Below are 23,082 nucleotides of genomic sequence, written 5' to 3' on the forward strand. Positions count from 1 at the left end.
TCACTTGCCCTCTTTTTTGTACCAGTGGTGAGAACTTACCTATCTAGTGGTAACCATAGAGTCGTACAGGTGGAGAAGTGTTTAGAAAAGATACAATGTGTTACCTCCTGCTCAGTGTAAGATCCACTAGAGAAACTGATGATCATTCAGTCTCCAATCAGAATTCACTATTACATATGGTAGCCCTTTCTATTGCCTTACTGTTCATATGGTCAGAAAGCTCCTTCAGTAAATGCTGAGTTTTGGAAAAAACATAAAACAGTCATGTGATTGCTGGCCAGTTGCCAATCACCCAAAGTACGGTCATGAAGCCATTCTTCGGTAAAAGATTGTAAGTACCTCCAGGGAAGTCCATTGTAAGCTTCAACCAGTTGTAAGTCAAGGACTACTATAAAATCGTAAAATACAATATCAAAGAAATAAAGTACAGTGAATAATATAATTTGAGATTTATTTCAAAGGCAATACTTGAAATTGGACTCTGCAAATTTGCAAAAGTAATTAGCAAGAGTCTCAAAATGACTATATGGATATTCCCTTAAGAGAGCCTAGTAATAATTCACTTCTTCCAATGTTTAACGTCACCAAGCTCTGATTCCAGTTTGAAAGAATCTATTTTACTGAATAGATTTACAGAAATATTTATATGCAAAAGCTTCCATATGATGAGCAAATAGCAGAAATTCTCCATGAGCATTCTAGCATATTTATTGGGGAGGTTTAGCTTAATGACATTATTTGTAAAACTTAAAAATTTCTATATATGGATATAAAAATTCATTCTAGCAAACATGTTTTTTGTTCAGACATATATTGTTTGTTCAAATGTGGTAGATCTTTACTGGAGATCATACAGTTAACAAATATACTTATCTCAGATAATGAAACGTGCATCCACCGTCACTTTTTTAAAAAAAATAAAAAAGTTACGTTTTGTGAGATCCCATTAATCTTAAAGGGAGAAATAGTTAACGTGATTAATTTTCACTGAAATCAATAAAGCTTAACAATACTTAGGGAAAAGATTTAACTTATTTTTTTTACCAGCTTCAAAGTTTGATAAAAGCATGGAATTGCTCAACAATTTCACCATTAGCCTCTCTTTTCAAATGCTTTCCATCTTTGAGACAATTATTGTAAGAAAAATGTAATTAAATACGTAGGCAATGGTTCACTCAGACTCCATTAACAGAATGAAAATACAGCAAGAATTAATCAGTGAAGGTTGGAATATACCATAGTTGATGACAGAAGAATAAAATCTGATCTTAAGAATGAGAGTGAATCTAAGAAAAATGGCAGAATCTGAAATGCTCAAACAAAACCAACACCATTGGCCAGGGTGTATATATATCTAGTCATCTGGCAGTGCCATTGCCCAACTGTTCTTCTCTTTCTCTTAAGTTTACTTGCATGTGTTTTTACTATTGTAATTAAAATTCTTGATAAAAATTTTATTTGAGCATATTGATAATACCTGACCTCAGGCTAACTGATTAAACACCCACCACCACTAGCAGTGGCTTCATGTAGATACTAAAAGGGAGGAGGGGAGAACAGAGGGAAGGGGAGGTTTGGATTCATCAACGAGATAGTGTGGGTTGGGCTTATGGATGAGATCTGGATGGGAGTGATGGAACCTTGGCCCTTCTCAGCAGCTTTCAATAACACAGATCATGGTGTCCTTTTGGATTGACAATAAGGATTGAGGGAAGGGCCCAGTATTCTGGTGGTTCTTCCTCTAGGCCCAATTCCAATCAGTGTTGGTAGGAGGAGAGATCTATCTCTATATTTCTATTTTGTGAGATCCCTCAAAATTCTATACTTCCTTATTTAACATGAATTTGTTGAGTAAAATAATTTGTTGACATGCATAACCAGTATCCTGTACATCAATAATTCTCCATCCTGGCTCACAAAGTCATGTTGTCACAATTCTTTTCTAATGCTTGTAGGCTTATTGGGGAACAATAAGCTTCAGCTTGTTCATTGTAAAAAAAATGGTTGTGGATTTTGAGCCCTCTTAAATCTCAGGATTTTCAATCTGAATGAGATAGCATTTCTCCAGACAGAATTGGTGCACAATTCATCTTAGACTCTTGACTCCTGCTGCAAAAGCAGGCGATAGCTCTGGCCAGGAGGGTCCTTACACAGATTCATTTTGTGTGCCAGTTGTCCTAGTCACAGTTCCAACTTGGTTTCCTACCATCTGGATAATTATAATGTGCTCTATTGTGGAACTCTTCTTGAAGATCATCCAAAAGCTGCAATATAGGTCCAGAATATAACATATAATACCTCCGTGAACTGCACTAGCTCCTATCGGGTTCTGGATGCAATTCCAGGTGCTAGTTACTGCCCTAAAGCCTTTGAATACTCAGGGCTAAGTACTTGCAAGTCTGTCTATGTTTAATTATCCCTGCCTGTCCCACAAGATTTGACATGCTTTTCTATAATCTATATTAGTGTCTTCTGGTATTAGAGTATTATGGCATCTGTCCATACTCCTAGATTCAGATGGTCTAAACCGATTACTCTCTTGCAAGAACTTGAGGGTCTAGCTTTTCTATTGGGCATGGGCAGGTAGTTGAATCAACTCATCTATGATAATTAAGAATTCATTGATTGTGAACTGCCATTGGCTATGTTCTTTCTAGTCAGTTTATGTTAATCTTACATTATATATCTAGAGTTACAATTATGAACTGGTGAAGGGGTATACAAGTTTTTTTTTAAATTAAAATATATATTTAAAATAATGCCTCTAGAATATTTGGGAGGATCCGAAATTTTCTTGGAAAAATAAAGAGGCACTACACTTTGCTAGCTTCCCAATTTCTTTTAATTACAAGACCCTAAAATAATAATAATAATAATAATAATAATAATAATAATAATAATAATAATAATAATAATAATAATAAAAACTAAATTAAATGGGACAAGGGAACTTGGAAGGCACCACTGTAATTATGTCCAGACTGATAGGCTCCAGGGAGACCCAAGCACAAAGTTTTCCAGAGATGCAAGAGAAAGCTGTTTGCTCTGTTTGTTGTCATTCCATCTATTGAATTCAGCAGCAGGTAAAGCAATGGCAATGGCATTCTATCCACCGCAGTCTTTCTGCTGAATTAAGAGCATTAGCAGAAAGGATACTGTAAGCTCTAATTCAGCATCCTATCTGGTAGGTTGGGGAAATAGATCATGCATTTTTGCTTTGAGATAGGTCCATATTATTGGTTGCATTTGTACAAAATCTGACTACTGGATTAAAATATTTTCTGGGTTTGCAGAGTCAACTGAATCATAAACTAATCAATCTGTATTTGCTAAACTTGCTAAACCCTAAAGAAAACAAACTAGCCTATAGCCAAAGCAACAGTAAATAAAATTAGCAGTATATCAACTGTCCTTTTTTTTAAATTTGGTGGCGGCAGTGTGTAGTGTAGGGTAGGAGCCTTGGTGGTGCAATGGTTAGAATGCAGTATTACAAGCTAACTCTTTCCATTTCCAGAGTTCGATCCCGACTTGCTCAAAGTTGACTCAGCCTTTCATCCTCTCAAGGTCAGTAAAATGAGGAGCCATATTGTTGGCAGCAGTATCTGACTCTGTAAACTACTTAGAGAATGCTGTGAAGCATGATGAAGTGGTATATAAGTCTAAGTGATATTGCTATTGCTACTGAAGTACCCTGAATCAAAGTCGTGTATTTTGTGCAGTCAGCGGTCAGATTTGAAAGTTTGGTGAGCAGACAGAGGTTTGCGAGTGGAGCTGATAGGGGTAGTTTGAGAGCTAAAGAGACAATAGTAAGGTGGAATTCTACAGACCACATTACCAGTTAATCCAGTGGATAGAACTGTGAGAAATTTACTCCATTCCTAGCCAGCTCTCAGCAATATATATATATGAAGGCAGTGCTCTCATTCACAGTTCAGTCTTGTGGATACTTTGTTTGATGGGGTAATTAAAAACAAGACCCTTTTAATTCTCAAAAATCTTATTAATACTCAGTTTCAATGGCCATCCTAAGTATCAGGAAACAAGACACCACCTGGATCCCCAACAAGATGAAGGCAGGCTATTCCAGAAATTGGTGCTGTAACTAATACAGCACTGTTTTTCTGGGGGTTTTTTAGTTCTTCTCCTGCTGAGGAATGTCTCCCAATTTTCTGCACAAATAGCTCCAAAAAGAGTGATTGAGTTCTACAATGGAAATTATTCATTTAAATAGTTACTTGTGTCAAATTCTAAACATTTAGTAGGATTTTGTGCTATCATGAAGATCTGGGCCAAGAAATGTACATCCAGGAATAAAAGAATAGCCTAGTTAAAATATGTTGTATAGTGAAAATGCAGCTTAACGATTAATGTGCATTAAAAGAAAAAATTGCAATGTGTCTCTAATTTTCAGCCTACTCAGGCATTGGCTTCATCTTAAAAAGCATTAGGAAGACCTAATTTTTAATAATCATCGTAAAGAATCTGACCTTTACAACTTTAGACTTGTTTGCATAAAACTACTAAATAGCTGACTGTGTCCATTACCTTAAATGACCAATTTGTCTCAAGCCTATTGGCATTTTGATTGCCAAAATAAACATAAAACCTGCCAAACTCTACAGATAATGAAAACACAGACTCAGAATGGCATTCTGCCATCGAATATGTAGACTTGTTCTAATTTATAAGCTTCACTTAAAGAAAAGGCTCAACATTTAAACTGTTTAAAACTATATTTCTGTCTTTTGTGAGAACACTTATTATTATAATTTTAAATTTGACCTGTGAATGGATACATTCTAGAAAACCAGGAATGTAGGAGATCCAATGGTTATGAGATATAAATACATCAGAAGGGACCTTGGAGGTTATCCAGTCCAACCTCCTGCTTAGGAAGAAACCCTATACCATTTCAGACAAATGGCTGTCCAGTCTCTTAAAAACTTCCAGTGTTGGAGCATTCACAGCTTCTGGAGGCAGGTTGTTCCATTGATTAATTGTTCTAACTGTCAGAAAATTTATCCTTAGATCTAGGTTGCTTCTCTTTGGTTAGTTTCCATCCATTGCTTCTTGTCCTGCCTTCAGGTGCTTTGGAGAATAGCTTGACTCCCTCTTCTTTGTGGCAACCCCTGAGATATTGGAACACTGCTATCATGTCACTCCTTGTCCTTCGCTTATTAAACTAGACATATCCCATTCCAGCAACCGTTATATCTTTTAGCCTCCAGTCCCCTAATCATCTTTGTTGCTCTTCTCTGTATTCTTTCTAGAGTCTCAACATCTTTTTCACATTGTTGTGACCAAACTGGATGCAGTATTCCAAATGTGGCCTTAGCAAGGCATTGTAAAGTGGTGTTAACACTTCACGTGATCTTGATTCTATCCCTCTGTTAATGCAGCCTAGCACTGTGTTGGCTTTTTTGGCAGCTGCAGCACACTGCTGCCTCATATTGAAGTGATTGTCCACTAAGACACCAAAATCCCTGTCACAGTTGCTACTATTGAGCAAGGTATTGTGCATTTGGTTTTTCTTGCCTAAAGAAAATAGTGGCTTGTTATGCTTTTCCATTACTGTTTTCTATCCCTAACTTTATTAGTTGCCTCACTAGTAGTTCCTTACTCTTCAAATAAGGTTTATTTGATGCTAGGGTGCTCTGGTGAAAAACCTGTAGTACTATGTTAGTGCAACAAGGTTTTTTTTGAATCTGGATAAGGAGAGATCAAGTGAGACTATTCCATATGCAAAGCAGCAAAGTGTCCCACTTGTACAACCAGTGCTTTTTTTCTAAAAGAAAAAGGTGCCGAAACTCACACATGTCATACAACCCGCCTTGCCTACCCTACAATGTTCCATCCAAAAAAGGTGCCGGAACTCCGTTCTGAGCGTTCTATGAGAAAAAAAGCCCTGTGTACAACACATCTCTAAATATAACTCAGAGCATTTTCCTTAAAACAATGTAATCAGCCAAGTTTAATTGCTAATGCAGAAACAGTTGAAGTCTCATCTGGGGGAACTTCTAGAAGCTGACTAAGCACAAATGATGATATAATGTTGAAACTGGACTCATATTGTAAGCGCTATCTCCCTGGCTACTCTTTTATTCAGTGTGCATTAGTTATAGTATTAGATTATGGAATATTTGCTCTCAAATAATATTTCACCTAAAAGCAGATGGGTGTGTGTGTCAATGTCACCTGCTGAATTCACATAAGAGAGAGACAAAATCAGTTGGAAGGCCTCCTGCTTTATAATTCAATCTGTTAACTGCTACCTCAGAAGTTCCCATTCTAAGGACATTGGTTAATGCACCAAGGAATAGATCAAAGGCCTATTGAGAACAATGTTTGGTTGCACAATCAAGATGCCTTTGGGAACTGTACAACAAGACATGCAGGCACTAGGTCTTTTTGCTGAGGTTTTCCAACTTTACATCTTGGAGTTCATAAAGAGTCATAGCAGACAATAGGCTTTTCTTGAAAACATGTCTCTACTTCTATTAAAAAGTCATCTTTCTGAAATATTGCCAGATTTTGTGACAGTAAATATATACTGTAAGTTAACATGTTTGTGAAGAAGTATTTCCTTTTATCTATCATATTCATAAAATGAAGCATTAATGTTATTAAACAATAAACTGAGTTCAGAAAAAATTTCCATACAGTTTCACAATGGCTCTTCAGCATTATTGCTTGCATCTAAACAAGCAGCTTCTACTCAGCTCCAGCTCAGTTAATAGTGTTTAGCTCATTCAAGTAGTTTTATTCAGATGCCTGAATCATAGTGCTAGTTTTGTCATGGTCTAATCAAGAGATTCGTTCAGAATGAATTTTGCTTATAGAAACTCAGAATAGTCTCCATTAAAAACATTTTAAAATGCATTTACATCTTTGCTTCCTGTGAGGAGCTTCTGGTTATTTTAGGAATGCAGGTAGTCCTCACGTTATGACCACAATTGACCAGAATTTCCGTTATTAAGCAAGGCAGTGGTTAAGTGAGTCATGTCCACTTTTATGATCTTTTTGCCATGGTTGTTAAGCAAATTACTACAGTTAAGTGAATCATGTGGTTGTTGAGCAAATCTGGCTTCCACCATTGACCTGGCTTGTTGGAAGCCAGCTTGGAAAGTTGCACATGACATCATGTGGCTGCAAGATCCTGCAACCATCATAGTTCATGCTTGTTGCCAAATGCCCACATTTTGATCACATGATCACGGGGATGTTGTGACAGTCGTAAGTGTGAGGAACAGTTCTAAGTAACTTTTTTGAGTGTTATATCTTCAAACAGTCAGTAAATGAATGGTTGTAAGTCAAGGACTACTTGTGCTTTTTCCAAATATGACTGAGAGTATCTTCTAATGACACCTAGTGCCTCATAGATAAATTGGGCTTCATAATTTTCCAGCCTCAATGTCTTCATAAATGATTTAGATGAGGCAATAGAAGGAGAACACATCAAATTTGCAGACAATACCAAGCTGCCAGGAATAGCCAGCACTCCAAGAGACAGGCTCAAGATTCAGAAGGATCTCAACAGACATGAACCCTGGACCCTACCTAACAAAATGAAATTCAGTGGTGAGAAAAGTAAGATTTTAAACTTAGGCAAGAAAAACCAAATGCACTGTTATAGAATAGGCGGCACATAGCTCAATGGCAGTAATTGCAAAAGAGATCTAGGAGTCCTAGTGGGCAACAACCTAAATATGAGCCAGCAGTGTGCTGCAGCAGTGTGCTGCCAATGCAGTGCTAGGCTGCATTAAAAGAGGAATAGAATCAAAACCATGTGAAGTTTTTGTAACACTTTGTAATGCCTTGATAAGACCATGCTTGGAATATTGCATTCAGTTTTAGTCACCACGATATACAAAAGATGTTGAGGCTCTAGGAAGAGTGCAGAGAAGAGCAACAAAGATGAGTAGGGAACTGGAGGCTAAAACATATGAAGAATGGTTACAGGAACTGGGTATATCTAGTCTGAAATGATAAGAGTCTTCCAATATCTAAGGGGCTGCCATAAAGAAGAGAGGGTCAACCTATTCTCCAAAGCACCTGAAGGCAGGACAAGGAGCAATGGATGGAAACTAATCAAGGAGAGAAGCAACCTAGAACTAAAGAGAAATTTCCTGACAGTGACAACAATTAACCAGTGGAACAGCTTTCTTTTAGAGGTTGTGGGTGCTCCATCACTGGAGGCTTTTAAGAAGAGATTGGACAGCCATTTATCTGAAATGATATAAGATTTTCTGCTTGAGCAGGGGGTTGGACTAAAAGACCTCCAAGGTTCCTTTCAATGTTATTATTCTGTTATTCTATTATTCAGCCAGTGTGGATAGTTTGAAGAAATGAGAAGGATATTCCAAAGTAACTGGAGGGACCTGCATTAGAAGGTTTTTTTACTTGGCACCAAAACTTCAAAGAAGGAGGAATTTTCTATCTTTGTTTCAGGTTGATTGGGATATTTTACATACAAACCAGTGATTTGGCTCTGTTTATAACCTTTTCCCATGACCAATATGGTTTTCTTATTTTATTTCCACAATATTCCCATAAAGTAGACTAGGCTACAAAAAAAAAAGAACTTTCCCATATAAATGGCACCTTGTTGGCTTTTATGCAAGACTAACTTGTATTCTCAAACTTTTAAATGGTGTGTAGAAACAAAAATGCATGTTCAAATTTAATTCAGAAAAAATGGTGATATAGTTTTGAGAAGCTTGAGAAATATGGACTTTGGGTATGTTACCGATGTAAAGATCTTTGACCTTTTATATACACCAAGCAAATAATGCAGACTTTTAGTTGGGGAGAGAGAAAACACTTTCATTTATGCTTTGTAGTTGTTTGGCATAGAATCTCTTAATAAATGGAGGAGGAATCTGCAGTAAAACATCTCCCTTCCTTGTTATCTGACTATCCATCTATTTGAAGAAAAGAAGGCAGGAAAAACAACAATATAAGATTATATGTCTAATGAAACCAAAGACTTATTCTTGTTTATTCTAGTCTTAATTAAAAGACTAGATCGAGTGACATAAACAAAAATCTCCATAATGTTGTACCTTGGCTATCATGGGGAATAAACAACCAGCTAGAGGAGGCAGATAGCATTATGTTCTACTAACGGTCTTTGCAAGATAACCTCTTGCTAAATTGCCCTTGAAGCAGAATTTATTGTTTTATTGCATCTTATAAAAATTAACGTCTAAACACAGCCAGCAGAAGATGATAAAAAGGAGACAATTGCTGAAATCTTTGCTAGTGCTATTAAGGTGCTTGCCCTAGACGCAGAGAACCCCACTGGAGTGCTGAAGCCATGGGACGCTACACAGGAAGAAGCAGTCGACTTCTTTTTATGTCCTTTATCACCTTTATACTTTTTGTGGTAGAAATGGCAGTAGCCTATGTGGGCAATTCTCTTGCACTAGGCTCTGATGGCTTTGCAGTCCTGTCCCACCTGATATCCATGATTATTGGCTTGCTTGGTGTCCGTTTCAGTCACATACGATGGCATAAGAGCAACACGTATGGCTTTTTGCGGGCCGATGTTGTAGGAGCCTTTGGCAATTCTGTCTTTGCCACTGCCCTGATGTTCAGCATCCTGATTGAAGCCGTGAAGAGGTTTCTCAACCCAGTAAAGACGGAACAGGCTCTGTATGTTCTCATTGTCGGAATCATAGGTCTGCTCTTCAACGTGTTTAGTTATGTCGTCTTTCTGGACTGCTGTTACTGCCATGGTTCTGTAGACCAAGATGTGGAAACAGGTAAGTAACATTATAACAGCATGTCCCGTCCATAACAATACTTAAAAGCAAAGGTTGATATTTGTTTTCATTCGTCAAAGATTGAGAGTTGGTTTTTGAAACTCAAAATGAGTTTCTGTCGTGAAAATGCAGTAAATGCAGTAAATCTGCATTTAGTTTTATAGTAGAGTATAGATTTGTATAGTTTTAAATAGGATATGTTTTTTATAATTGTATCTACTTCCACTTAAAAATCTCAAACTACATACTAAGGATATGCAACTCTTCTGGAGCTGAAGGCTGCATTTTGAACATGCTATAGGGACACACACCTAAAATGAACATAAGCTGGACAAATTATGTTTGATTTATATATAATTTTTATAGGATTAGGAATAGGGTGGGGTCGGGGTTAGGATTGGGGTTAGGGTTAGGATTTTTTAAAATAACATTTTTTAAAATTATGTTTGATTTTGTGTAAGTTTAGTTATCTACTGAAGAAAATGTTTAGGTTTTTCATTCTTCCTCTTTTCTGCCATATTAAAAATTATAATTTAGAAGTCTTCCTTTGGGCAAGATTCAGGTCAGTCACATGCAAGGTTGGGGAGGGCTAGATGAACTCTTGAATCCATAGATTAAACGCATATTAAGTTTCATAGCTTTAAGCATCTTTTAAATTTTATGAGAACCAGTTTAGTGTTGTGGTTAAGGCATCAGGCTAGAAATGAGTTCTAGTCCCACCTTAAGCACAAAGTCAGAAGAATGACCTTGGGCCATTCACTTTCTCTCAGCCCTAGGAAAGAAGCAAGGGCAACCCACTTTGTTTGCTAAGAAATTTTGCAGGTACTTTTCCAGACAGTATCCAAGAATCATACACAATTGAAAGGAAGAAGAAAAATTCTGAACTGATTAATAGTTTATTCAATTATCTACCTTTCTAAGTGTAAGGTGTGGATGGCAACTAACAAATTATATACAGGAATAAACTCTTATATAAGACAATTTTATGAAGCATGAATTTCATTAGTGAGATAGTTCAAATTATAAGGAACTAGGATGGTCCTATCTAAGCTAGTTCAGATCCTACTGTGTAACACATACAGTGAGAAGATATATTCTCATTATCCTTATCGGGGGAAAATGTAAATTATGTTTGAATATCTCCTGTACTTTGTGTGAGACCCAATGCTAATATCTAAGTACCTGTACTAAACCGTTACAGCTTAATTATTAGGAAAGATTAAGTTCCATAGTTATTTTATGGATCCAGTACTCAAAAGAAAAAAACAACATGGCATCTATTCTACCAACACAAAAGTTACCAATTGCATTCTGAAACCATAACACTGCTGTGTCCAGTGCAATGAGGTCAAGAGCCATTCAAAGAATATTAAAACTTTCTTTGCTTCCTTCTTTTTTAGATTACTTTGCTAATGATAATCCAGTGATGATTCCTATTCCTGCCATATGTAAGTCTTAAAAATAATTTAATTCATATATAGAAAATATTAAAAATAATGTATTGCTCTAGGAATGTGTGTATGTGAGCATGACTGTGATTTGTTAAATGCCATCCTTTGTGTTTTTTTGGAGGATGGGAAAGGGAAACAAATATAATTGATCATAGAAACTAAATTACTTACCTTGTAACTTGCAGTAGGCTATGAAAGGTTTGGAAGAAATTTTCCTTCAGAAATATTGAAATCCAATTCCTTTTCTTAAAATCAGCATCTCCTGCAGTTAGCAGGAGCTGTTACATCAAATTTGCTCATATTTTTATATAATATGTAATTGGCATATAACAATATTTTTCTCCCAAGTCCTCAACACCTTTCAGATAAGGTGTTATGCTTGGAAAGGAGCCCTAAATACAAAGCTATACCAAAAAACAAGGTCATAGAAATAGGGTTCTACACCTGGAAAGAAGCCACACCATTGGATATGTCTACTTTCTAAGTAGAAAGTGGTGAATTCATCTCATAGAACTGTAAGATCTGTAAAACAGATGCTTATCAGAGGTTCCTCATTGAAAAATCTTATAGGAAGCAGTATCAGAAGCTTCCCTGAAAACAGAATGAGCTCTCCGTATAACTCACGCTTTGTTAGAAATATATCCTACATTTCCTCTTGAAGGTCAAGCCAATTCCTTCTAATTTCCCCCACTAGGTTGGGCAAAGAATGATTGGCTCAAAGCTCACCCAATAGGCTTCCAAGATTGAGGGTGAATCTGCAACTAGATTTCCAAAGTCCAGGTCTAACACTTTAACCAATGAGTCACAGTGCATGCCATTCCCAGACATATAATTGCACCAGCATTCTTACCCATTCTGGTCCTTGCCCATTAAAAAAATTAAATCAAAATTGGATGAGCTACCTGGTTCAGGGGTCTTTAAGCAAAGTATTAGCATTTCTTAGATAATACATGGGCCTCTATTCCTTGAGATCAGGAGCTGAGGAAGCTAATTTTAAGGGCAATATAGTAAACTCTGCACTCACTGACTTTTTGTACTCCCTGAACTGTCTGCACCCTGTGACTTTAGTGATGATTCTGCAATCTGGTGAGGACCAAGGGCATATGATATCCCTTTCTAGCAGTTAATGATTTGGTGTTTGTATAGATGTCAATTAGAAAGCCTGCAAGTTAACTATAATCATTTTTTTTTAAAAAAACCAATGAGTTATTGTGATTGAAAGAACAGGCCACTTTATATAGTTATTCTTTGGGACCAAGGTTCACATGCTTTGGATGTGCAGGAAAAAGATTTCAAATGTCAAAGATGTTTTCAACTAAAAGGCTCCCTTTCCTGGAAAGCAGGATTTGATGTACCATTCAAATACTGATAGTTACTTTTACAGTCCCTCATTAGGAAAGAACTTTTTTCCCCTGTAGAGGGTTTAATAAAAGACCACAGCCAATGATAAAGCTCTTTTTTCTGATTTGGGTCATGCATTGTATTAAATTATAATATGGTTCGCTTGGCCATGGCTTTTTATTGTCTGAATCCAATCCTCATGCATTCAATAATCTACAGTTTAGTGCGATGTGCGAATCCAGTCAATTAGGGAAAAAATTTCTCTGCCTTCTGGATGGCATTCTGGATGGCATTTTCTTTCCTCTTCCGGTCTTGCCAGATAGCTGCTAGGGAAGAGACAGATTACTCTGGAGTAGAGGTCCCCAACTTTTTGGGCACCAGAGACTGGTTCCGTGGAGAGAGGTTTTTCCATGGACCGGGGGGCGTGAGGTTTTGTGTGCTGCCTGCATCCCGCGGATGGGGCTTTGCTTCTTTGTATGGACCTGTTGCTGGCATGTCACGGCTCGGTAATGGTCCACGGACTGGGGTTGGGGACCCCTGCTCTAGAGACTTTTTCAGAAATCTTTTGAAATCAGACTAATCTGATATTAGACTACGGCTCTGCACTATTCTACATAGTGCAGCCTATTTGATTCCTGCAACAACTTATATATGTATATCATAGGTTTTCCTCTGAATGCTTCCACCATCTGTTGGAGCATGGATAAAACCAGAGGTAATGCTTCCACGTGAACCTATCTCTTTGAGGGAGATGGGCAATTCAGCAATGGAAATATAAATAAGATAAATAAAATATTCCATCTCCACTTGTGAAATTGCATCTTTTTCATGTGCAGACACACCCTGGTTTTAGTCTATTTGTAGGGTTGTAGGAACCCAAAGAACAGTAAAAATAGTAATAGTGAAGGAGTTGATTGAAGGATTCAGAAAAAAAAGAAATGTCCACTCCGTTTTTAAAAAAAATGAAATTTCTGCTTGACCTTTTCTATACACTATCTTTCTTCTATCTTTTCTATACACTAAATGGAAAGTGTAAGTGTGCCCTTCAGTCATCCATTTCAGAAAATCATAGAATTGAACAAGGTTGCTTAGGCTATCAGCTGGACCTCATCTACAGCAGAATATTCTAGAGAGCAGTGGCCACAGCAGAAAATGTCTTCTTTTAGACCCCGCCAGTTAAAATTCTTTGATAGAGCAAAGTAGGCTTCTTTTGCTAGATGGGCCAATCCCACTGGAGCAAGATGGCTCCTCAGATACCCTGGAACCTTTTATAAAAGGCTTTAAAGGAAATAACCAAGAGCATAGATAGTTAAAACTTCTGGATACTTTTCAAGGGCAGCCCCATGCAGAGTGCATTGCAATAGTCCAATTGGGAGATGATCAGGGCATGAGTGACTGAGCAGAGAGTCTCCCTGTCCAGGAAGGGGCATAACTGGTGCACAATATGAAATTAGGAAAAAGCCCTCCTGGCCACGGATGCTACCTGCTTTTTGAGCAGGAGCTGTTAGTCCAAAAGGACCCCCAAGTTAAACACCGAGTCTGTCTGGGGTAATGCAACTCCACTGAGGACCAAAGATGATGAACTCCTGGACACAAGAGGGCTCCATCCATAGCCACTCCGTCTTACTAGGGTTCAGTTGAAGTCTGTTGTTCCCCATTCAGACCCCTACAACCTCCAGGCAATGCGAAATGTCCACTGCATCACACAATTCACCTGGGGTGGAGGTATATAGCTGGGTATCATCAGCATATTGGTGATACCTCATTTTGTGATGATGGATGATCTCACCTAGAGGTTTCATATAGATGTTAAAGAGGACTGGAGCAAGTACTGAACCCTGTGGCACCCCATAAGGAGGGGGCGTGGGCTGGGATGGACCTCTCGCTCCCTATTGGCCTTGGAGGAAGGAGGTGACCCAGCACAAGACTGTGCTGCTCACCCCTAACTCCCCAAGTCTGCCCAAAGGGATACCATGCTTGATGATATCGAAAGCCACTAGGAGGTCAAGGAGAGCAAGGATGGATGCATCACCTCCATCCCAGTCCCACCAGAGATTATCCATGAACACGACCAATGCATTTGGGCCCATATCAGAGCCTGAAACTTGATTGAAAAGGCTCCAGATAATCCATTTCCTCCAGGGTTCTCTGGAGCTGCAATGCCACCGCTTTCCTTTCCTTTTTACCTATCACTAGGAAAGATTCAGTTTCAATTCTTTGGAAAAAGCCAAATATTTTTTGGCAACAGATAAATTAATGCTTAAGCAATGGAAAATCATGGGGACAAATCGTTTCAAATTTACACTAAACTATAATCTGAAAGAAAATGTTTACAAGATGATTTATTGTTAGTACCTAACACCTGATAATAAGGGACGCGGTGGCTCAGTGGGTTAGGACACTGAGCTTGTCGATCAGAAGATTGGCAGTTTGGCAGGTCGAATCCCGAGTGCTGCGTAGCAGAGTGAGCGCCTGTTACTCGTCCCAGCTTCTGCCAACCTAGCAGTTCGAAAGCACGTAAAAATGCAAGTAGAAAAATAGGGACCACTACGGTGGGAAGGTAACAGCGTTCTGTGTGCCTTTGGTGTCTAGTCATGCTGGCCACATGACCACGGAGACGTCCTTGGACAAGTGCTGGCTCTTCAGCTTTGAAACGGAGATGAGCACCGGCCCCTAGAGTTGGAAACGACTAGCATGCATGTGCGGGGGAACCTTTACCTTAACACCTGATAAACAGTCAAAGATCTATAAAGCTGTCTCAAATGAATGTTGGAAATGTTATTGTAAAGAAGGAACCACTTATTATCTTTAATGCAGGTGTCCCCAACCCCTGGTCTGTGGACCAGTACCGGTCCGCAGCATGCCAGCAACTGGTTCACACAAACAAAGCCCCACTGTGAGACACAGGCAACACACCAAACCATGCTCCCTGTAGTCCGCGGAAAAACCCCTCTCCACGGAACTGGTCCCTGGTGCCCAAAAGGTTGGGGACCTCTGCTTTAGTGGACTTGTGACAAAACAATGAAATTTTGGGGCCAAGTTCATGTTTTAATGCAGAAGATTCTTAAAATGAATATAAAATTTAAACTAGGAGTTTTCCTTTTAGGATTATTAGATAAGGAGCGTGAAAAAAGGGGAACTTTGTTATTCTATACGTTGACTACATGTGAGAATTCCATATGCACAAAAATGGGGGAAAAAAAGTCAATCCCCACAATGTGATGGGAAAAAATGACGGACCTAGCAGAGATGGCAAAATCAACTGTTCTAGTCAGAGAAAAGAATATATATATGTAATTTTGTTTCCATCCGGAAACTGTTTCTGGATTTTCCGCATAACATAAAACTTAAAATTATGTTCTGCTTGAGATTAATTTGTTGTTATATGGCTGTAATTTACTAAATATGTCCAGACCACACCTGCAGATTACTCAGGGAACTGGCAATGAGGGCGTTCCCAGCGCCGTTATAAAAGCTAAACGCAGAGTCGCCAGCGCCCTCCGCTCGCAGGAGAGGAAGGAGGGAGGCAGCCCCATAACAGCCTGGTCCGGGGCGGGTCCTGAAAAAAAAAACTAGACCTGCAGTGAAGAGCGGGCGGTTCCAGCTCTCCTCATGGGGCGCTACACCGGCAAGACGTGCCGGCTGATCTTCATGCTCGTACTGACAGCGAGCATCTTCGTGGCCGAGCTGGTGTCGGGCTACGCGGGCAACTCGATCGCGCTGGTCTCCGACTCCTTCACCATGCTGTCCGACGTGCTCGCTCTGTGCGTGGGCCTCGTCACAGGACGGTTGTCTCACCAACGCCGACGCCGCCCCGGCGCCTCTTACGGCTCCGGGCGGGCCGAGGTGGTGGGCGCCCTCTGCAACGCCGTCTTCCTAGCCGCCCTCTATTTCACCATGCTGGTGGAAGCGGTGCAGCGCCTGGTGAGCCCGGAGTCCATCAGCAACGCCACGCTCATCCTCGTAGTGGGCGCCATCGGCCTGGCCGTCAATCTCGTGGGGCTCCTCGTCTTCCAGGACTGGGGCTCCTGTTGTGGCAGCGGCGGGTCGCCGCCACCTCCCTCTCTTAGCCCCGAGGACGAGAGCCCAACCCGAACCGTCTGTAGCAGCTCATTTGCCTCGGAGGGGATGGTGGAAATGAGCGGCAACGCCGCTGAGCCCCGTCCGAAATCAGGTGCCTTTCGGTTGCCTCCCAGCTCGCCATTCGCAGCATCTCTCCCCCCACCCCACCCCGCATTCCTTCCTTCCTTCCTTCCTTCCTTCCTTCCTTCCTTCCTTCCTTCCTTCCTTCCTTCCTTCCTTCCTTCCTTCCTTCCCTCCCTCCCTCCCTCCCTCCCTCCTTCCTTCCTTCCTTCCTTCCTTCCTTCCTTCCTTCCTTCCTTCCTTCCTTCCTTCCTTTTCTTTCAGCTGCCTTAAAAAAAATGTCTCTCTTGTCTCCCTCCGCTCCATCCTTCTGCAGTTTCACCCAATGTCTCTTTGCCTTTTGGGTATTTCTTCGGTTATTTTTCACCCTTCCTTTCTTATTTCCCATCTTCTTTTGGGAAGTGTTGTATTTGCATGTGCTTCTTTGAAAGTGCTAATTCTTATTCATTCTTTTCTGATTATTCTACTTGCCCTTTCTTATCTATACTCCTCATCCTTACTCTTTTGGACCTTTCCTCCTTATTTGAGCTACTACTTATCTTTGCAACTTTGTAGCTATGCCGTTTTCCCCTTTTGTTATTCTTGCTTTTTCCCCACAGCATTTCTTCTCTCTCTCCCTTTATTTTTATTGTACAATATACATTATTGGAAAAGAATGATATATAATATATATCACATTAATACGCACACACACACACACACTAGGTTACATCACAAGGATAATAATGTACTGGCAGTGTACTTGTATAATGATTTATTACTAAATAAAGCCAGAGAAATAATTGTATTTGTAACATTAAAGTAACATTGAAACATTTTTTGTGTCAATTAGTGTTTGTTTCTGCAGTCTTTTGATATTATAAGTCATCTTTTCTATACTTCAATAGTAGGCAAGAGATTTCAGAATTAATTAGATATCAGGCTGTATAAGGTGGTCTTTATGAATATTAAACAATTCCATTCAATTGTTGCTTTATTGGCTTGTAATTATACTACAGTTTGCATGTAGAGTGTGTGCAAGCATGAGTCACAAGTAACTTGCTGGTTCTGAGTGTTTAAGATAAGTTGGTTTTGAATAGATTTGTATCTTTCTGTTTGTAGAATTTATGCACAACACAGCGTTTCTTCTTTGAATGCAGGTGATTCTGCAGATCCCCAGAAACAGCCTGAAGAGGATCAGAAACAGAAAAAAGAAAAGAAGTCTGAAGCCTTGAACATCAGAGGTACTACAATAGAGATGAAAGATTTTTCTAGAATAAGACAGCCATAATTAGAGATAAAGTCTTATTTATAGTTGCTTTCTATACAAGTTTATACCAAATTTTGGAATCTAATGTATTCCAATACAGTTATCCAATTTTTCCCCTGGGATGCAACGGTTTCCTTATGCTTTGTTTCAGGTGTTCTTTTGCATGTGATGGGAGATGCTCTTGGCTCAGTTATTGTTGTGGTTGCTGCGTCCATATTCTATATACTTCCTCTGGATGAGAACACACCTTGTAACTGGCAGTGTTACATTGATCCTAGTCTGACCGTTGTTATGGTCTTTATTATACTGTCTTCAGCCTTTCCACTTATTAAGGAGACAGCAACCATTTTGTTGCAAATGGTCCCCCAAAACGTGAATATGCAAATACTGGGTAAGTTGTTTTTGGACTGTTATGAGCTTTAAAAGCTGGTGCTGTTTCTGGATTATACATTTGCTGCAGCATTACATGCTCAAGGGTCACACAGTGGTACTTCCTAGCAACATGGCTCAAGTCTTAGAGGATTAATAAAGGCATGTACAGTTATTTTGAGAACTGGCCACATAGGAAGAATCAAGCTGTTGTTTGCAGAAATTCCTGTGCACACTTGTAGACATTTGTAGTCCATAACTACTAATATAAATAGATTGGTTTATTTATTGTTATGCATTGTGGATCACAATCTCATATTTATGACATATGTAAGTTGTGATGGTTGATTTTGTTTTTGAATTCACTCCTCTGAACTTGGAATTTTGGAATGGGGTTTGCTTGCTGAATCAATCCTTATTTTGAATGAAATATATCATAAGGTGAAACAAAGAAATTCTTCAGTTTTTTTAAAGGATATACTTCAAAGCAGCAGTGAAAAAAACAGAATAAAAAACTGAAATATGCTACAAATTGATAGTTTTCCCCCCAGCTTCATGTGGGTCATGCACATAATACTTATTGCTGTATACTAATAAATGTGCTGATACCCAATATATATTCAGAATACAGTGTTATTTAAGAGGTATCTAATTTTGAAATTTCACATTTAATTCATTCATTTGTTTTCAGAGCTAACTTCATATCACTGTTTACCAGGCTGTAGTTTACTGGGTCATATGATCTTGTGACTTAGTTTATCCTGGTGCCCTCCAGTTCCCATTCAGCTCCCATAGTTCTCAAACAATTTGCAGGATATTAGGCAGCAGAAGTTGACTTACTTCTGTTTCTTCCAATGTAATTATTAATGTTGGCAGGAGGAATTTCAACAGGTTCCACCCAATATCCTCTGTCTCCATATTTCTTACTTGGAAGTTGCTAACAATATTAGGCACTGTGCAACATGGACCCATTGTTTCAGCAGGGGCTGGTTTTTGTTTTATCAGCCCTACATTATTGTGCAGCCTGGAGAAGTTATGATCAAGTTCTTATTCTGTCCATTCTAAGAGGCATGCTTTGTGTTTGTAGATGCAGCTAAATATTAAATGGAATACTATGGAGTGTGGATAAAATCTGATTATCACCTTGTTTGTATTTTTCTTCTTCCTAGCAAACAAATTATTGGAGGTGCCAGGTGTTAGCAGCATTCATGAGCTGCATATCTGGGAATTTGTCAAGGGGAAGAATATTGCCACACTCCACGTCAAGTGTCACTCTACTTCTGACTACCTGATTGCTTCCTACAAAATCAGGGAGGTGTTCCATGAAGAAGGGATCCATTCGGTGACCATCCAGCCAGAGTACCTAGACCATAATTGTCCTAAGGTCCTGTGCAGTACGCCGTGTATCTCCAGATCGTGTGATCCTCAGTTGTGCTGCAACCAGCAGGACGCTCTTCTGTCTCAGATGAATGGTTACAGTGAAACAATAGGCAGCTTTTCTCCATCACTGAAGAAGGTCTTCCAAAAAAAAGATGCCGTCGAAATTCCTGTGGAACCCACGTGGGCTGAAGATAAGGTCAAAAAGAACAGTTGCTCCAAGGACAGTTATAAAGAAAAAAGTGAAAACACACCACATATAAATAACACTCAATTTTAGACTTTGGGGTAAATGTATTCTAAATTCTTTTGTCTCAAAAAAAGTTGGGGAGCTTTCTTGTACAAAGCTTCCTTTGGTTGAAAAAGAAGTAGCTGTTGGCGAGTGTTTGCCATGTTTCTGGGAGGCAGCAGTTGAAAGTTGAATACCATGTGTATACGTACTACTACGACTAAAACAGATACCATTGGTTTCTTCTAAGATCTAGTTGAAATGGACAGCCATTTACCTAATGTTGGGCAAATAAGCAGCGCGAACTCTATTTGCTACCCTGTCCTGCAAAGAAAAAAGGGTAAAGCATTTAGTCAATGAGTAGAAGTGTCTTCTGCTCAGATAACTCTTCAAACCTTGTCTTGATTGTTAATCTGCACATCTCTCGGATGCAGGTAGAAATCTCAAGAACGTTGAGATTTTCTTCTGGTTTAATATATTAATTAGGATGCAGATTGCAAGCCTACTACTTTATGATTGTCCTGGCTTATGACATATCTTTATTTTCCATTGAACTTTGTTTTTCTGTTTACTTGAGATCAATGAAAAGGAGAAAAGTCAGGAAATAGGCTCCATGGTGTAGGGAATAAATGAGTTAAATCAGCAAAAGGACCAATTAACGCATCCTTTTGTGGTTCACAAATGAAGAACTATATTCTTACTAAAATATGAATGGAGATATTCAAAATATTTTATTTTCTCCAGTTACTGCCTTTACATTTTCCTCATATCCAAGTAATTACAAAATGCTGGAATATTTTTTTAGAAAACGTTTTAAATAATTTATTGCATTATTTGCCATGAGAGATAAAGTGTGTGTTTTTCAATGTGCACTTACATCATTTATATTGAATTAACAAAGAAGTAAAACTGTGAGAAGTAAGGATTTACATTTGCCTTATGGAGGGTAGAACATACCTCTGAGTTTATTTTAATAAAGTAATCCTATGGGTACACTGAGCAGTTCAGATACTGTTTTTTTCTCTCTCTTCTTTTGTAATATGGTGCTATTGAATGGATTTTTTTTTGAAATTATGAAACTTCCTTCAAGACATTTTTTTAGAATTTTAGATCTTTGACTTGCTGGCCTGATTTAAACCTCAATCCAAATAAAGGTAAAGGTAAAGGTTCCCCCACACATGCGTGCTAGTTGTTTTCGACTCTAGGGGCCGGTGCTCATCTCCGTTTCAAAGCCGAAGAGCCAGCGCTTGTCCGAGGACGTCTCCGTGGTCATGTGGCTGGCATGACTAGACGCCAAAGGCGCACGGAACACTGTTAAATATACGTAATTGTGAACCCTTTGAATGCCTCCTTTAAATACTGCTCTTGTAGCCATGTAAGTGGTTGAGTGAGGCTGAATGATGATGGTCCTTCTGCTATCTTGAGGTTTTTTTTCATGTATTCCTTTCTCTAGGTTTTTGTTGTTATTTATGTCTGATGTTTTTCATATTGTGATATGAATTATTGTGCTTTTTGTGAGATGGGTGGCTATATAAATTTGCTAAATAAATATAATATAAATATAAAACTGCTAAAAATAAAATTGCCTGGAAAATTTTACATAATTATTTTAGAAATTTTGGTAAGCAGCTAAAATTCAGTTCATAGAGTCTGGCTATCAGAGGGTTTAGTCCTGATGAAAAAGGTGGGGATGGAAGAAAAGGTGTCTCCACTGAATGTAATTCACCCCTATCCAGTCAGTACACTGGTCTTTGGTCTTATTATTATGGGCAGCAAAATGTAACCCTACTAAACAGATTCTGTGTGCGATATCACAGCTGTATTTTTATTTTACGTATGTTTCACTAAATGTTATTAATTTTACCCTCGGCTTTTGCAGGTTGAGGATTAGAAATTTAGACTTCAAAAAAGTTCTGGGCAAGTTTTAATAAAACTACTGGCAATGAACCTTGGGTATAACCCGTGAAATTAATGCTGCTGTTTGAAATTAATACTGTTCCAGGCAAAATTTAATGGAAAATAAATGATTGTACTTGCTGCCTGTGTATTTTTCTCTCATTTTAACTTAATGTTTGTTGTATTTGCATTTTTGTAGCATAAACTGGGATTACTATGTGTTCAATAGTAACATTGTACGTGTGTATGTATGTATGCCTATTTATATTGCTTTAATATAAATAGAAATTTTCTTCCTCTAAATTTTTCCCCCTCTAAAACGACAATTACCATTTAAAGAAATACTTTTTAAAACTATTGCATAAAATATTTCCAAATGGGCAACAGTGCTTTGCTGGGATGGTAGTTGTTTTTAATTCCCAAAATGTATATAATAAAGAAGTATTAAATTGTTTTCATAAATACAGATAATGCTCTTTCTGTATTTTAAAGAAATACCGAATACATTAGTTGTTTGGACTTTTTGAACTGTAATTCTTAATTAGAACATTGAAGATGAGGATAAACAGCAGGGCTTGTAGAAATATACAAATAAAGGGGCACAATGATAACCAATTTCAAATTCTGTATCAATGAAAAGCAAATGCCTCATAATAAAACACAAAATTTTACTACTATTTCCTATGTTTGAGTTTGATCTGTGTCAGATGAGAGCAAACTGAAACTTAAATGGTGTTTTGTAGTACTCTACTGTATTATTGAATCTTTACAAGTTGGGAAGACCCACTAAAACTTGCTCTTTCCACAGAAACATCTTTTAATTCTTACTATCGTTTTGATCTGACTTTGGTCAACCATGTATGCTGCTTTCTCAGTATAAGTAGCTCTTTAGAACTTAGCAATTGTTTTCCTGTAAAATTATTACTCTACACACCTGGCATTTCTATGATTTTGTTGTGCTGATTAGATTTATAATTTTATAAATTATAAATTTTATTTAGGCGAGACTTGTCACAAGGTTTATTGATTTATTTATTGGCAGTACCCTGATATCATTCAGCAGTTAGGTCTACTGACATTTGGATGAATGTATGGCTACATTCTTCCACTAACTAAATCATGCATACTGTATACCAAGTTTTTTCTCTTTGCTTTTTGGTGGAGTTCCTGTTGGCCTTGATACAGCTATGATATCAGGAGAGGCACAGGATTTGATTCTTGTCTGAAATAAGATCAAAAACCTACAAAAATCTTAATTAGAAT

The 23,082-nt window shown here is 38.4% G+C and overlaps 1 protein-coding gene across 1 annotated transcript; it reads left to right on the top strand.

Moving 5' to 3' along the window:
* Positions 1-16,168: 16,168 nt before the first annotated feature.
* Positions 16,169-19,974, top strand: SLC30A10 (solute carrier family 30 member 10; the record flags this gene model as incomplete). Its single annotated transcript, XM_081314306.1, has 4 exons — positions 16,169-16,730; positions 17,839-17,922; positions 18,100-18,339; positions 19,487-19,974. The coding sequence occupies 4 exons, from the start codon at positions 16,169-16,171 to the stop codon at positions 19,972-19,974; spliced, it is 1,374 nt and encodes a 457-aa protein (XP_081170432.1).
* Between the last annotated feature and the right edge of the window lie 3,108 nt (positions 19,975-23,082).

The sequence above is a fragment of the Vipera berus genome (genome assembly GCF_964194415.1).
Source record: "Vipera berus genome assembly, chromosome: 1".
Taxonomy (NCBI): Eukaryota; Metazoa; Chordata; class Lepidosauria; order Squamata; family Viperidae; genus Vipera; species Vipera berus.